We start from the raw sequence: 16741 nt of genomic DNA, 5'->3' as shown, positions 1-16741 counted from the left end.
TTTACACATTACCATAAAAAATACATTTCTTAGGAGTGAATTATGTTTGATAAAAGGCAAAAAATCTAGCTATGTAGGTACATTTTTTTGTCTCTCGACGAAGCTGAATAAATATTACACAGGAACTAGACACCGTTTACACGTGGACGGTTACTCGTTTTATGGGAACGATGGCGGGATTTCTGATATAAATATTGACATTTTGGTTTGTAAGTAGATTTATAAGAATCGGCACTTTAATCTATTAACTTTACCCTTCAAATTATCTCATTTGTTTTGCATTCATTTACTTAGTAACTTTTAATGTATTCCATTACAAACTTAAACTAAAGAAGAGCGCAAGTACGCAGGCGAATTAAGCTATCTTAAATAAGTAAACATTCAAATGATAAATAAATATGTCTTTTTCCTAATAGAATTAATGACAGTGTGATTTTAAAGAAGCTTTATGACTATAGTGGTTTCTAAATTTCAGTTTACTAATATGCACCAACTTATGTTAATTACGTTTTCTAGTGAAACAAGTGTGTACTTCGCTTCTTGCATGTTTTAGATTTGCTGTCGAAACAAGATGATTACCGCTTACGTTGCTTGTTAAACATTGTCTTTTTAAACATTTTCTTTTCTTATTATTTTTCCCTTTAAAACATTGTCTGTATTCGATTGCTTCGGACAGTCTGAAAGTGAAATAACTAGTTTCTCTAGAATTGTTCAGCTTCCCCCGATTTTTCACGAGAAAAAAAAAAAACCGTCTTTCTGTGAATACCAAAAATGTCCGCTTTAGTAAGACACACCGATTGATATATATATCATTTTGCCTTTTAGTTCCTAACTTTTAAACTAGAAGAGAGTTTACCTATCCGTTTTATACTGAATGACACTGTAGGATATTGTTTGAATCATCTATCGATCAGTTCACTGTATTGCCAGAAATCACTTCCTGTTTGATTACTGCTAACAGGTGATGCTGAAATTGACGAACATTTGGTTAGTTTCCACTCTTGAAATCAAGTCCCTTCATGCAAGCCAACAAGGGTAATTCCATGTAGTTGCCTTTCCTTTAAGTCATACCTTATTGTCTCAAAAGAAGAAAGGCAATGCAATCCTACATACATGAAGTTGGGCTGATCACAGCTGAGATACTGTTTTCGATCATAGATCTGTTCAATCAAAATTCTTTGCATAGATCTGAAGAAAGTTTTAGGTCATCCTTGATTGCATGGACCTGTGATGAGAAGTATTCCAACCATGACCATTCCATTTTTTCTAGTACTTTTCCCTGATGCTGTGCAATCAGGACTGTAGGGTGGGATTTGAAAGAAATTTGATTGTTGTTTCAAGCAGATCAATAACTACTTAAGTGCTCTCGTTATCTTGAACACAGTTACACACACACACACACACACACACACACACACACACACACACACACACATTTATATATTAAAAGCTACATGTTCAAATGCATGTATTGTGTGACTATTAAAACTACAGAAAATATGAAATTAAGGATTGTTTACAAGTATATTAGTAATTCACCCAAAATAGCATTTTCTGATAAATATGAATATCAGTAATATGCTAGGATTCATCTAAATGCTATGTAAGCTCTGTGGTGACCTGTTTGCTTGTGATATTATTTGAGAATTATTTAACTAGTACAGCAACATGTTTCTGTTTTCATCAAGGTTTCTGGCTCCTTCTGTCAGCAACAATGGAAAGCACGGAGGTGTATCATATTGGGGGTCATAAGGTTATGTTCCCCTTTAAACCTTACCCTTCCCAGTTTGATATGATGAATAAGGTAAGAAATCAACTCAAACGCTTTTGTTGTTATTTTTCTATAGGTTGTTCTTAAGTATTTTAATATATTCTACATTGTGTATATATGTCTATGTATTAGTTGTTTAACCCCTAGCTTGTTCAGGAGACCTGTGAGCATAGACATTACAGTTGCTTTCATCCCATCTTTTTTAGGTATGAAACACTAGATGTTGTAGTCTGCACCATCTGGCGTTTCCTACCATTTTAAATAGGAAGCATCTAATGTTTCCTTGTGTCCTTTACTTATTTAAGGTAGTACAGTGTGGTTTGTGGGAGATATGATGACTATTTCTAGCAGGTTAAGCAACTGAGATGTTCCTTTGAGTTGCTCTATTTACGTGTGTGTGTATGTTATAATTCCTTAGACTTTACTTATGTCAGTCTACCTAACTGTAAATAGCTTCTACTACTTCCTGCTACTTGCACTGTATCATGTCACCTTCAAACATTGTACAATGTGACATACATTACGTGTATATGTAATGTTGTTTAGCTCCTGGTCAGTTCTGGTCAAAGTGTCCCACCCTTGACCATCCCATTATTTAACAATTTTTCCAGGATAACGTTATCCTCTGTGTCCTTCTTTTGTTTAGATTATAAAGTGTGATTTGAAAGAAATTTACTATTTTCTTTAGTAGGTTTGAGTATGTATACAGAGGCTTGTTTGTTGGGTTATAGTGTTTGGTGTTTGTATGTTTGTTGTTTACTTAAATTAATTTGTTGTTGTTATTTAAATGTATTTATTTTCATATAATTTCTGCTGGGGTCTGGCCCCCTTTGTCTCGTTCCTTCTCAGATTCTTAGTGGATTGGACAAAAGACTGAACTGTCTCTTGGAAAGTCCTACTGGAAGTGGTAAAACACTCTCCTTACTTTGTTCAAGTTTAGCTTGGCAGAAAACCGAGGCTGGTAAGTTGATCATCTCTGTTTTTTTTCTTGTGTATATATATATATGTCAGTGTAGTTTGACTCATTTATATAAGTGGAGTTCAGTGAGAAAATAGGGTTTGTGTTTGTTTTTCTTTTTTGTTTTTTTTTTTGCTTTTGAATTTACTCTCACTATTATAACATGATTGACTCCTTACTTGATGAGTTTGAGTGGACGCTCTTGATGAGTAAACAAGACTTAGTCTTTTCATGATGTACTTAAGAGCAGCTTTGTGAGATTGTAGAATTTATCTTCCTCTTAGCATGTTTGAGTGACTCTCAGTGACAGAGTATGACTCTTTCCTCAATGTTTTTGAGTGTAGCTTGTTAAGACAACAGGATTTATCTTTTTCTTATTAACATTATTTCATGCCAGTGGATTGGCAGAATCTTTAGGGTGTTGGACAGAATACCTAGGAGTATTTATTCTAGCACTTTGCATTCTGAGTTCAAATCCCAACTTCGCCTTTCATCCTTCAGGGATCAATAACATACCAGTCAAGAATTAAGGTCAATATAGTTCACTGTTTCCTTCCCTTCAAAATTTCTGTCCTTATGCCTATGTTAGAAACATTAACATCGTCATTATCATCAACATTATTATTTTTTTCTTTGTTGCAGCTAAAATTGAAATATTGAATAAGGAAAACCAGAAAAGTAAGAATTATTTATATATTTCGCCCCTATTGTCGTATTAGTAGTGGGAATAGAGACAGTCAAGAGGTTGCTGTTTCACATCCTGTTAACTACATTGTGTTGTATCTCTGGTCAAGAAACTTAATTCGTAAATAGCTCAGTCCACCTACCTAAAAGTAGATACCACAGAGTAAGAAGAGCCTTTGTTGTTGCTTAGCACTCGGTCATCTGTGATTAAGTAGATTGGAGGTTTTCCAACTATGAGCATCCCATTTTTGTCTTTTTGAGACTTGTCAACCTTCTTTAAGATAGTAAGGTGTTATATGAAGGAGATATGGTTGCTATTTCTAGCAAGCAGAGTGACCACTTAGAGACCTTAAGCCTATGCTTGAGCAACAACTTGTTCTAAGTCAGTGATTCTCAAACAGGATATATTTGCTCCTTGAGGATAAAAATCTATGTGGCAGGGCACAAATTATATTAAGACCTAAGAGAAGTCATACATATATTACATAACAGCAGAAGAGATGCAGTGTAATGAAATCCTGATAAATTGCAGTGCTTTGCTATATATACTGTCTTGCATGGGAGTAAAGGTATAAATTTGATGGAGAATAAATGACAGAAAGAGATGAGAGAATCACTGTTGTAAGCAGTGGCAACATCACTGTAAATGTGGTAAGTAGTGCTGGTTTCAGGTTTCAACTCCTCTTGCAGATAATAGAGCTTAGAGAGCTGTAGGTTCCATCAGAGTCATTTGCTCTAAGCATCTTTGTACACTAGAGAGAGATTGAATCTGTATTGATTCAGAGTGGATACACCACTATCGGTATTGGTTGACAATAGTGCTTATAGAACATAGCGGTGACCATGGTGATTGGTGGTTGATATCTGTACTACCATGTAGTATAGCTATCAGCTGTAGTTACCACCCACTGCTGTCACCTCTATTAACCAGCCACTTCTGTACCAGCATGACATACTTCTGTTCCATTACTGCCCACCATCATCATGTGTCAATGTCACTATAATCTATCTCTGCTTTTTCAAATTAATGAGTGAAGCTCTGCATAATTGTTTTACTTGTTAGAAATAGCAGACAAATCTTCAGATCACACCCTTAAAAAAGAAAAACACATTGGATAATATACTGGGTTTTTAAAAGTATATTGGCTGAAATGCCTTTTGATCATCAGTCTACTTGATCAGGGTTGACCTGGGCCTCAGCTAAACGGCAACCTCCATTGTAGCTACTTAATCATCCTTTATCACCACATATCCATACATCAGTTTGACCTGCCTCATGAACCACTATCATGACAACAGTTAAAACATACCAGTTTCTACCATGTTTTAGTCTAGGCAATATGATCTGACTACCTACCACACTACATCCCATACAAAACCCCACTGCTAACTAAACCTTACACAGAATGACCTCACTAATACATTACTTCCCTCACAAACCAAACAACCCTGACAATTCCAATGTACACTTGTCATGGACTAACTGGGGTTATTCAACAGTGATAAGGAAAAGCGATATATAATCTAAAGAAGGGGTTTATTTGTTTCTTTTCTTCAGATATCTGTGAGTTTTGCTGGGATCCACATCGTTACCATCGTACATACCATCTCCAACCAAAACAGAAGACAAATAAGAAAACAAACTCTAAAAGTAAGTCAGGTTTCTTTTGATTTTTTATCAAATATTTCTTTCTCTTTTTTTTTTTTTTCATTTTAGTTTTTGTATAATCCCTGCCCTACATCCCTAACCTCCAAGGTTTGTGACCTTCGTCTAATTTTCTTTTATGGCCAGTGACTTGCTCAATTGAATTCAGTTCCCTATTCTTTGTTTGGGCACAGGTATTGATGAGTGGGTAAAAGTTTTGCACTACAACCACATAATTCTGGTTTCAATCCTAGCACATGAAACCTTGGGCAATTTCATCTATGATTGCGTAACACATGAAAGTACTAGTTTATTTCAGTATTGTAAAATTATAAAAATTGCAAATGATAACACATGAAAATCATACTTGTGCCAATATGACAGAGATGCTCTTTTACAAATCCTCACTTGCTGCCAAGACAAGACTCCACACAGATACACACGCATACTTATATATATGACGGGCTTCTTTCAGTTTCTGTCTACCAAATCTACTCACAAGGCTTTGGTTAGCCTGGAGCTGTAGTAGAAAACACTTGACAAAGAGGCCATGCAGTGCGACTGATCCCAAGACCACATGGTTGGGAAGCAAGCTTCTTAACTTGTGCCAAAATGCGAATGTGTGTCAGTATTGTAGTGGCAGATGAGAGAAAAGATGTTTTTTTTAAAAAATTTTTATACCAACAGGGGAACTGTTAATAGTTACCAAACAAAATTAAGTTATGTGTATGTATAATTTCATTTCATCAGCTGAAACCCACACTGGCAACTAGTTACAGTTTTCTTGTACGAAAGGTGCAGTTTTTCAGGTTGCCATATTAGAATGAAATTTAATAAAAAAAGAAGCAATATTAACGTGAACACATTCTCATTGGTTTGCACAAATTTCATTTTCGTCTTGGATATATGCACAAGGATAAGATCAAGAACTTTCTGTAGTTAAAACAAGGGAGATTACTTTGGAGGGATGAAGTATGATGGGAGGTAATCCACATAAGAAATTTGGCATAGTTAATGTAAGATTGATTACTGAGTCAATTCAGAGAAGAAATAGAGAAGTGAGGGATTGAATCCTTTAGAAAGAATCTTTCAGTCAGCTTTAACAAACGCTGATTGATAGATTGGAGTATGTTAACTCCTATATTTCTCCAACTATACACACACACATACACATATATCCGGGTTTTTATCATCATCATCATCATCATCATCGTTTAACGTCCGCTTTCCATGCTAGCATGGGTTGGACGATTTGCCTGAGGACTGGTGAAACCGGATGGCAACACCAGGCTCCAGTCTGATTTGGCAGAGTTTCTACAGCTGGATGCCCTTCCTAACGCCAACCACTCAGAGAGTGTAGTGGGTGCTTTTACGTGTCACCCGCACGAAAACGGCCACGCTCGAAATGGTGTCTTTTATGTGCCACCCGCACAAGCCAGTCCAGGGGCACTGGCAACGATCTCGCTCGAAAATCCTACAGGAGCCAGTCAGGCGGTACTGGCAACGGCCACGCTCAAAATGGTGCATCTCATGTGCCACCCGCACAAGAACCAGTCCAGGGGCACTGGCAACGATCTTACTTGGCTTGCCGGGTCTTCTCACGCACAGCCCATTTCCAAAGGTCTCGGTCCGTAGTCATCGCCTCGGTGAGGCCCAATGTACGAAGGTCTTGCCTCACCACCTCAGCCCAGGTCTTCCTGGGCCTACCTCTTCCACGGGTTCCCTCAACTGTTAGGGTGTGGCACTTTTTCACGCAGCTATCCTCCTCCATTCTCACCACATGTCCATACCAGCGCAATCGTCTCTCTTGCACGCCACAACTGATGCTTCTAATGTTCAGCTTTTCTCTCAAGATACTTACACTCTGACGGGTATTCACATTGACATTACACATCCAACGGAGCATACTGGCTTCATTCCTTGCGAGCTTACGTATGTCCTCAGCAGTTACAGCCCATGTTTCACTGCCATGTAGCATGGTTGTTCGTACGCATGCGTCATACAGTCTGCCTTTTACTCTGAGTGAGAGTCCCTTTGTCGCCAGCAGGGGTAAGAGCTCTCTAAACTTTGCCCAGGCTATTCTTATTCTAGCAGCTACACTTTCAGCGCACCCACCCCCACTACTAACTTGGTCGCCCAGATAGCGGAAGCTATCGACTACCTCTAGTTTTTCACCCTGGAATGAGATAGAAGTTGTTTCCTGTTTGTTTGCAGTCTTTATTGCACCTGAACATCTGCCACAAACAAAAACTAACTTGCTAGTTAACCTGCCTTTGATGTTGCTGCACCTCTTATGTGTCCATAGCTTGCACCGGGTACATCTTATGAGAATATATTAGTCAATGAAATTGCAACTAAGTCTGATTTTCACATTTTATTATTTGCAATTTTTACAATTATACAATATTGAAATAAACTAGTACTTTCATGTGTTATGCAATCATCAGGTTTATATAGTGACAATCATGTTCCAGAATTGACAACTGTTGTCAATTCTGGAACATGACTTTATTCAGTGTGTTCTTCCTGATTTAAAGTTGATTTGACTGCTATTTCTAGCAGATCAGGTAACACTGTAGAGGTTCCATCATTGGCTCACTGTACAATCTTGTATATTTACTTAATAATTTGTTCATCATTATATCAGTATGTATAGTGAAGGGTATGCCTTACTGATGAGGTCAGAAGTCTCCTATATTTGCTTAAAAAATTAAATACCAATAATAGTCATTAACATCATTGCATTTTAATTTCTCATTAGTTTTTTAATGCTCTGGACATTAAATATATTAACACTAATGTAACTGTTGTTGTTATCTTACTGTTTCTATAGAACAGTGCAAGACCGGTATTAAGGAAGAGGAGACAACCTGTTGTAACAAGGAAGCTGATGTCCTAGAAAAGACTGAGGAAACATCTTCACAACAAGATGATGATGATTTCAGAGATTTCTCAGAGATCATAAAGGAACGACATACTGCACAGGTGAAGCACTGCTACCATTCTATCACACCTCAACATTTTCTGCTTCCAGCCATCATCAATCAGTTTACAAGGTTTATTGCAAAGTCATCTCTATATTGTAGCTGGAAAAATTGTGATGTTCTTTTTAATCTTCTCTCCAATATTTAACCGCTGGACTGATTTGAAAGAGTTAATAGAATTTATTTATTAGGAATGTGGCACAACTTAATCCAATCCAAGCACCCATTATTCAGTGATACAACAGTGCTGATAATTTTGCCACATTCCATTGTTAACTTCACTTACCAGTTGTGTCTTCTTAGACAAAACACTACTTACCACAATCTACTTCTTTCTACAGCCGTTGTTTTGTGTTTCCTTAAACAAAGCACTTTACTTACCATAATTTATGTAGCTGTATAACAGATACCACTGTGACCTGCTACAGCCATTGTGTTACGTCTCTTTAAATGAGACACTATTTGCCATAACCTACCTTGCTACATAAGAGGTAGCAATACTTCCTGCTAGAGCCATTGTGTTATGTCTCCTCAGATAAAACACACTACTTATCATAGCCTGCCTAACTGTATAACAGACACCTCTATGTCCTGTTTCAACCATTGTGCTGTGTCCAGTTGCCCAAGACACTCTACTACTGCCATCTACCTAGCTGTATAATAGGTACCATCATACTAAGCCATGTTATATCACCACCAACCTTATTGACTCTTGTACTACTTAACCTCTACAGTTAAGAGACCACTGTGTAAATTGTACGCTTCATTTTGGAAAAGACTATTCTATTAACTGGCCACAATACCAACTGTCTAGTAATTTAATTGACCATTACTTTACCTTGACCACAACACTAACAAGTCAGTCACATTAACTGGCCACAATAGCAGCTGACCAGTAATATCCAGTAGCTACTATATTCATTTGACCACAACATTAACTAACCAGTTGCATTAATTAGCCACAGTGCCAACTGACCCATGACATCTATTAAGCATTACATTAACCAACCAGTCATAATAAATGACTACATCAAATTTTCAAAGACATATATTTCTGAAGTTAATGAGGATCTCATAGGATACAGCATTAGATTTAATGAGACAGTAGACTTTACCATGGATAGGGAGCGATGCCAAAAATGGGTGGCCAGTATTGAGTGCACGATATCACTTACTCTGTTGCATAGAAATTAAAGAGGATGTTCAAGACAATGAACACCAACTAAGCAGTTATAAAAATGGACATAGCATACACAACACTGTCACTGATAGAAACAACAGCTAAATCACCATTAGATAACGCCTTTCTATTCACATGCTGGTGCCATTTTAAAGCACTCCTTGCACTCTGTAAAGTGGTTGGCATCAGGAAGAGCATCCAGTTGTAGAAACCATGCCAAGGCACACAACTGGAGCCTGGTACATCTCTCCGGCTTTCTACCTCCTGCCAAACTGTCCAACCTATACCAGCATGGAAAGCTGATGTTAAATGATTAAAGTTATATGACTATGATTCAGTGCCATCATTTATAGCCCAATGTGTTTTTACATGTCTAAGAGGAAAAATTTTCCCCGAGAATATTTCCATAGTGAAAGGTCTTCCCATGTTTGAGTTTACACAAATGTGTTAAATATCATTGTACATTCATATAATAATAACTTCTTTTAATTATAAGAACAGTGTGGAAAAGCTAAACTGCAAGAAAACCTGAAAGCCGTATTTATGAGCCACCAAACTAACTGATTGCATTATCAGCTGATCTCTACCTCAGTAACTTGATCTGTTATTTTGTCAATGTTGTTATTTAACTCCAGGTCAGCTATAATCTTGCAGACATATTTTCAACTCAGGATCATCATCATCATCATCATCATCGTTTAACATCCGCTTTCCATGCTAGCATGGGTTGGACGATTTGACTGAGGACTGGTGAACCAGGTGGCTACACCAGGCTCCAATCTGATTTGGCAGAGTTTCTTCAGCTGGATGCCCTTCCTAACGCCAACCACTCCGAGATCATATTTAATGCATCTTTCATGACTATGCATTGTGTGATTTCAGAAGCATTTGGCTATTATTTTTAACAGGTTAAGTAAATGATGACAAGTTTCCTTGCTGCCTGCTTTTTTAATTTTATTCTCATTGTTGTTTTTGTTTTTTTTTGTCTGTCATCACCTTCAGACTTCATCAAAATCAAGTCGAAGCCATGTTACCATTGAGTATGAAAATGCCCAGGAAACTGACATGGAAATTGTTGATGGTTGTGGGGAGTGCAGTGATTCTAAAGGATGTGATATCGACCAGCAGGAACTCAGCTATACAGAGTGTGACAGATGTTTTTGCCAGTGTGGCGGAAGCAATGAAAATGCATCTAAAAAACTAAAGTAAATCGGTGTTTCCTATATTTTGACATACTTCATTGTTGTTTAAACCTAGGTTGGCCTTGATCATATGTCCAGGACTACGTTATCCAATTTCTTAATCAGCCAATCAATGTAATGTAGATTATGTTTGTTATTTATAGACAGATTAAGTTTTTTAACCAGGGTGATTTCTTTAATCTATAAATTTCCAGTATTTCTTTCTTGGACCTTCATAATAACTACAATCTCCTCATGACATCTCTTCAATTTTTTCTTCTTTTGGATGGAAGAGGCATTTGTATAAATGTGCTCCTTATTGTAGACGTGCAGTTTGTGAATGGTGCTACCAATACATCATCCACCTCAGTTATTGCAAACTATGCAGTATATCATGTCAGCCTAGGTGCAATATAACTTAATGGTTAAAAAATTTGTTTTGCAATCACAACATCCCAAATTTGATAATAAAAAAAAAGAAATAATAATGACTGTTTCAAATTATGGCACAAGGCAAGTAATTTTAGTGGGAGTGGAGTTTATTTGATTACATTGGTCCTAATGTTCAAATGGTACATCTTTTTTTTTTTTTGACCCTGGAAAGATCACAGGCAAATTTCACTTAGGCTGAATTTGAAATCAGAGCATTATGTGCCAGAAGGAATGCTGCTAAGGTTTTTGTCCAATGCACTAAGGATTCTACCAATTCACTGCCTTAATAATTACTTCAAAGTTTGGCACAAGTTCAGTCATTTCAAAGATGCAGTTTAATTCATTACATTGACCCCAAAAGGAGGAAAGGCAAAGTTGATCGTGGCAGGATTTAGACTCAGAATGTAAAGAGTTGGAAGAAATGCCGTTAAGCATTTTGTCCAATATCCTAACAAGTATGGCAGTTTGTCTTTTTAATAGTAAATAAATAAATGTGAATAAACAGCTACTAAGCATTCAGAGGCCTTCATCTCTCTCATACATAACTTTCTCTATAACATTGTTAATGTACAGCAATCCAATCTTTTCTTACCCTCTCTTTCTCTCTCTGCATTATTTTAGGGTACCAAAGATTTTCTTTGGCACACGAACTCACAAGCAAATCAAACAGATTGTTGGAGAACTGAAGGAAACACAATATAAAGATGTGAAGTATGTGATCTTCAAGGAGTAATATATGTTTGTAATCTGTTGGTAGTTGTTTAGTTTCAGGTCAATTCTGTTTTATGAGACCCATAATCAGGCATTCTAACTATGGTCAACCTATCTTTTTATGGACTGTAGTACTACATTGTCTAAAGTGTCCTTATCAAGATGGTAGGATTCTAATTTGAGTTACATGTGGCTGCTATTTCAGTAGATTTGCTGACCCTGCAGATGTCCTCAAACAGAGATAAATCTAAATCTTTGCTCAGGATATGTTACTAGTCTCTCACAGCTGTCATTCTCCCAGTGATCTGGTACTTTTACTTCTCTGGTAATAAAGTAAATGGAAGCATGTGTGGAATTAAGTGCATTGCTCAGACACAAAAATGAAAAACTCTTAATTGATTTGAACTTGAAACCAGTTCCTATGTTTGTGTATGTCATGAGGTGTGTGAATAATTCTGTGCGTGTGTGAATTACTTTGTGTGTTTTATAAACTGTGTGAACATTTGTGTTATTCAAACATTAACCAAATCCCCATTTCAGGATGTGTATCTTATCAAGCCGAGAAAACCTGTGTATTAACAGTGAAGTAAGATCAAAACCATCCATAAACGAGGCCTGTAAAGATTATCTTGAGGTAGGTAACCTTGAACCCCATTTTCTTTAAGTGTGTCACAACACTTTTTCCTGTGAGATCACTTTTTGTATAGGTTACTTTGATCCTCTTTTTAATGTGGGTCACATTTATTCCCCCTTCTTTCCTAAAGTGGGATTACATGTCTGTTATCCATGTGTGGGTCATTTTTATCCCCTTACTCTTGAAATGTGAATCTTTTTCTTGAGGTATTTTTTTTATCCCTTTTTCCTCAGATGCCTCACTTTTAGTTTTTTTTTTCTTCTTTTGGGTGAGTTACTTTTCTTCCTTTTTGTTGAGATATAACTCTTTTAACCCTTTTTAAAGTGTGTCTTAACACTATTTCTTGAGATGGAGCATTTTTTTGAAGTGAGACATTATTAAGGTAACAAGCTGGCAGAAATGATAGCATGCTAGACAAATTGCTTAGTGGCATTTCTTCTGTTTTTACATTCTGAGTTCAAATTCTGCCATGGAGCACTGGGTGGGGGAAGCAATGGGATTGACTAGCCCTTCCTCAGAAATTGCCGGTCCTGTGCCAAAATTTGAAACCATTATTATCATTATCATCATCGTCGTCGTCGTCGTCGTCGTCGTCGTCATCATCATCATCATCATTATTATTATTATTAAAATTGGTGAACTGGCAGAATTGTTAGCATGCTGGACAAAATTTTTAGCAGCTTTTCTTCCAGTTTTATGTTTTGAGTTCAGTCACCAAGGCTGGCTTTGCTTTTCATCCTTTCAGGGTTGATAAAATAAAAATTACAGTTCTATATTTAAAAGATGAGGAATTATGTACATTATTTACCTTATTTACATTCGACAGATATTTGTCCTCATCTTGTTTGTTGTTAACACAATGTTTCGGCTGATATAACCTCCAGCCTTCTTCAGGTGTCTTGGGGAAATTTTGAACCTGGTTTCTCATTCCTAAGGTATTTTTCGATGTTATTATTATTATTATTATTATTATTGTTATTGTTCAGGTCACTGTTTGGAATTGAACTCAGAATCTTGGGGTTAGTAGCCTGTGCTCTTAACCACTATGCCATATGCCCTTGGGCATATGGTGTAAATGATGTAAATAAGGTAAATAATGAAAATAAATATTCTTTTCTACTCTAGGCACAAGGCCCGAAATTTTTGGGGAGGGGGCCAGTCGATTAGATTGGCCCCAGTACGCAACTGGTACTTAATTTTTATCAATCCCAAAAGGATGAAAGGCAAAGTCGACCTCAGCGGAATTTGAACTCAGAATGTAAAGACAGATGAAATACCGCTAAGCATTTTGCCCGGTGTGCCAACATTTCTGCCAGCTCGCCGCTTTCCTTCTGATAAGATAGATATTTATTTCTTTATTGCCCACAAGGGGCTAAACATAGAGGGGGCAAACAAGGACAGACAAAGAGATTAAGTTGCTGCCAAATTAGATTGGAGCCTGGTGTTGCCATCTGGTTTCACCAGTCCTCAGTCAAATTGTCCAACCCATGCTAGCATGGAAAGCGGACGTTAAACGATGATGATGATGATTGACCCCAGTGCATAACTGGTACTTATTTAATCAACCCTGAAAGGATGAAAGGCAAAGTCGACCTTGGCGGAATTTGAACTCAGAATGTAATGGCAGATGAAATACCGCTAAGCATTTCGCCCGGCGTGCTAACGTTTCGGCCAGCTCGCCGCCTTCTGATTAGATAGATATTAGTTGAGCTCTAGGGTTGGTCAGTGTAATTGACAAGTCCCTCCCAACAAAATTTCAGGCTTTGTGTCTGTAGTAGAGAGAATTATTTTTATCATTATTATTATTCAGGCAGTGAGCTGACAGAATCATTAGTACTTCAGACAAAAATGCTTAGCCTGCCAAAACTATGTGAGTGGATTTGATAGATGGAAACTGAAAGAAGCCCATCTCTGCCATGGTGACTATCGCAGTATAGTTTGTTCTGATAGAACATCCACATTTAAGTGGGGATAAATATTACCTCTGTATGTATGTGCATGCATGTATAAATATATGTATGTCTGTGTGTACATATGTATATATATGTATTTTTGTGTGAGTGTTTGTACCCTTGTCTTCACATCACATGATGGTTATAAAGGAGCATCACCATTTTGAAGTGATGTTGCCAGTTATGCTTATTTTGTTTAATGCTAACCCATTGTATCATCTGATAAACTTCTTTATTGTTTTTATCTTTATTTTCTTTCTTTCCCTTATCCAGCTCCAGAAATGTAATTACATTAACGGTGCTATGAGATTCTCTACTCAAAATGATATAAGAAAGTTTGGTCTGGAAACTGCTTGGGACATTGAAGACCTGGTGAAAATATGTCAGAGTAAAAGGGCAAGCAAACTTATATTTCATATTCTACTTTTTATACATCATCGTCAGTGTTATCATTCTCATCATTGAATATCTGGCTTCCATATCAGCATGGGGTGGATGGCCCAACAGAAGCTAACAAGTCAGAGGATTGTGTCTTGCTCCAGTCTTTTATCATATATCTTTCATTTTTTTCGTGAAGGTACGTGGCTTCCCAGACTGGGCTGTGTGTTGTGTTCTTGAGCAAGACACTTTATTTCACCTTGCTCCAGTTCACTCAGCTGTAGAAATGAGTTGCAACGTCACTAGTGCCAAACTGTATCAGCCTTTACCTATCACTTGGATAACATCGGTGATGTGGAGAAGGGTGGCTGGTATACATGGGTGACTGCTAGTCTTCCTTGCCCAGACTTGTGCCTTGAAGGGTAACTTTCTAGGTGCAATCCCTAGGTCATTCATGACTGAAGGGAGTCTTTACCCTTTACCCTCTACTTGTTTCAGTCATTAGACTGTGGTCATGCTGGGGCATTACCTTGATGGATTTCATTAAACAAATCAACCCCAATACTTTTTTTTTTAAGTTTGGTACTTATTCTGTTGCTTTTTTTTTTTTGCTGAACCACTAAGTTACAGGGATGTAAACAAACCAACACCAATTGTCAAGTGGTGGTGGTGGTGGGAACAAAGACACACACACACACACGTATATGATGGTGTTCTTTCAGTTTCTACCAAATCTACTCAGAAGGCTTTGGTCAACCCAGGGCTATAGTAGATGATATTTGTCTGGGTGCCATTCAGCAGGACTGAACCCAGAACCATAGATGCAATGCCTGCACCTATGCCAGTGTCTACATTGGCATGTTTTCTACAGCTGGATGTCCTTCTTGATGCTAGACACTTTACAGAGTTTACTGGGGCTTTTTTCCTGCAGGTTCAAGCCATAGCTCTTTCTTTTTAATGTTAATTTTTAACCCCATGTCAGCCTTAATCCAGCTAGCCCAAAGTAAAAGGCATTCTTGCCATTCAAACTACACTATCCAGTGTGTTATTTCTTTTTAAAGTGGTAAGGTGTAATTTGAGGGAGATTTGGCTGTTATTTCTAGAAGGTTGAGATAATCTGCTGAGGCTCCATGGTTCATAGTGGTGTTACTCTTGAGCCTCATGTTAGCCCTGATCCAGCAGACTTTTCACCAAAGATATTCCAACTGTGACTGTTCAGTCTTTTATTTGGATATAGTATATCTAGGACAACCCTATATAATATGCCCTTCTTTTATTGAGACAGCAGGGAGATTTGGTTGCTATTTCTAGCATGTTGAGTGACTACATAGAGGCTCCCTCACTGGTATTAGATATAATACTGGTAGTAGCAATTAAGATGATTAGATAGTATCGCTTTATTTAGAATGTTCTCTTTCTCTGTTTTAATTATTGTTTGAGGTTACAACCATACGACATAAGTTGTACTGTTATTTAGACTAAAAATGCATGCATGCACACACATACACACACGTGGGAAGAAGCTCTGTATAGTATTTGAAATGAGTTACCCTGCTGATGTTAACATAATGTTAAATGTTAGTGAAAAAGAGAACACCTATGTCATACCAATGATAAGTTTGTAGTTACTCCATCCAGATTATAAATTTAGCTTTCAACCAATAATTATTAGAGTTCTTGGTTGCATGACCAACTGCCTCAATAGCAATCTTAAGAATTGGAAGTCACAAAACATGAGAGAACATGCTTAATCGGAAGATTACAGCTATGAGCTGTGAAAGATGCTGTCAGAAAAGTAAAACATTCATGTAGTTTAGCATGTAATACCACCTACAAATGCAATGCCATTTATACCTGCACCCATGTGTACATGAACACTCATATACATGTGCAAACATGTATACATATGTATATGCACAACTATTTTGGTTAATATTATCAAGACTCCAATGACAATGTCTTTTTTTTGTCAGCTAGAAACCAGCTCTTCTCCATTTGTGAGAAATTAAAAAAACATAACCAAGAAAGAAGCACACACACACACATGAACATGCACACATGCAGTGCAAGCTCACACACTAATCTCTTGGTCAGCTCTGCTCAAGCAAACTGATATTTAAAGGCATTCCAGCCACAAGCATCCTGTCTTTTCTATTAAAACTTCCTTTTTTAAGATGGAAGAAAGTGATTTTAGGGGAATTTGATTGCTATTTCTAGTAGGTTGAGTGACC

At 37.2% G+C, this 16741-nt stretch overlaps 1 protein-coding gene across 1 annotated transcript in view; it reads left to right on the top strand.

Moving 5' to 3' along the window:
* Positions 1 to 138: 138 nt before the first annotated feature.
* LOC106871478 (Fanconi anemia group J protein homolog) overlaps positions 139 to 16741 on the top strand; it is a 51709-nt gene continuing 35106 nt past the window's right edge. The window contains exons 1-10 of the mRNA XM_014917954.3: positions 139 to 209; positions 1689 to 1804; positions 2621 to 2732; positions 3372 to 3407; positions 4972 to 5064; positions 7892 to 8043; positions 10225 to 10427; positions 11457 to 11546; positions 12087 to 12180; positions 14406 to 14528. Of these exons, the coding sequence (XP_014773440.2) occupies positions 1715 to 1804; positions 2621 to 2732; positions 3372 to 3407; positions 4972 to 5064; positions 7892 to 8043; positions 10225 to 10427; positions 11457 to 11546; positions 12087 to 12180; positions 14406 to 14528 (993 nt within the window). The 5' untranslated portion in view covers positions 139 to 209; positions 1689 to 1714. The remainder of the gene's footprint in view (positions 210 to 1688; positions 1805 to 2620; positions 2733 to 3371; positions 3408 to 4971; positions 5065 to 7891; positions 8044 to 10224; positions 10428 to 11456; positions 11547 to 12086; positions 12181 to 14405; positions 14529 to 16741) is intronic.

The sequence above is a fragment of the Octopus bimaculoides genome, chromosome 6 (genome assembly GCF_046866305.1).
Source record: "Octopus bimaculoides isolate indiv1 chromosome 6, ASM4686630v1, whole genome shotgun sequence".
In the NCBI taxonomy this organism is placed as follows: domain Eukaryota; kingdom Metazoa; phylum Mollusca; class Cephalopoda; order Octopoda; family Octopodidae; genus Octopus; species Octopus bimaculoides.
This window is presented reverse-complemented; position numbering and strand designations above follow the sequence as displayed.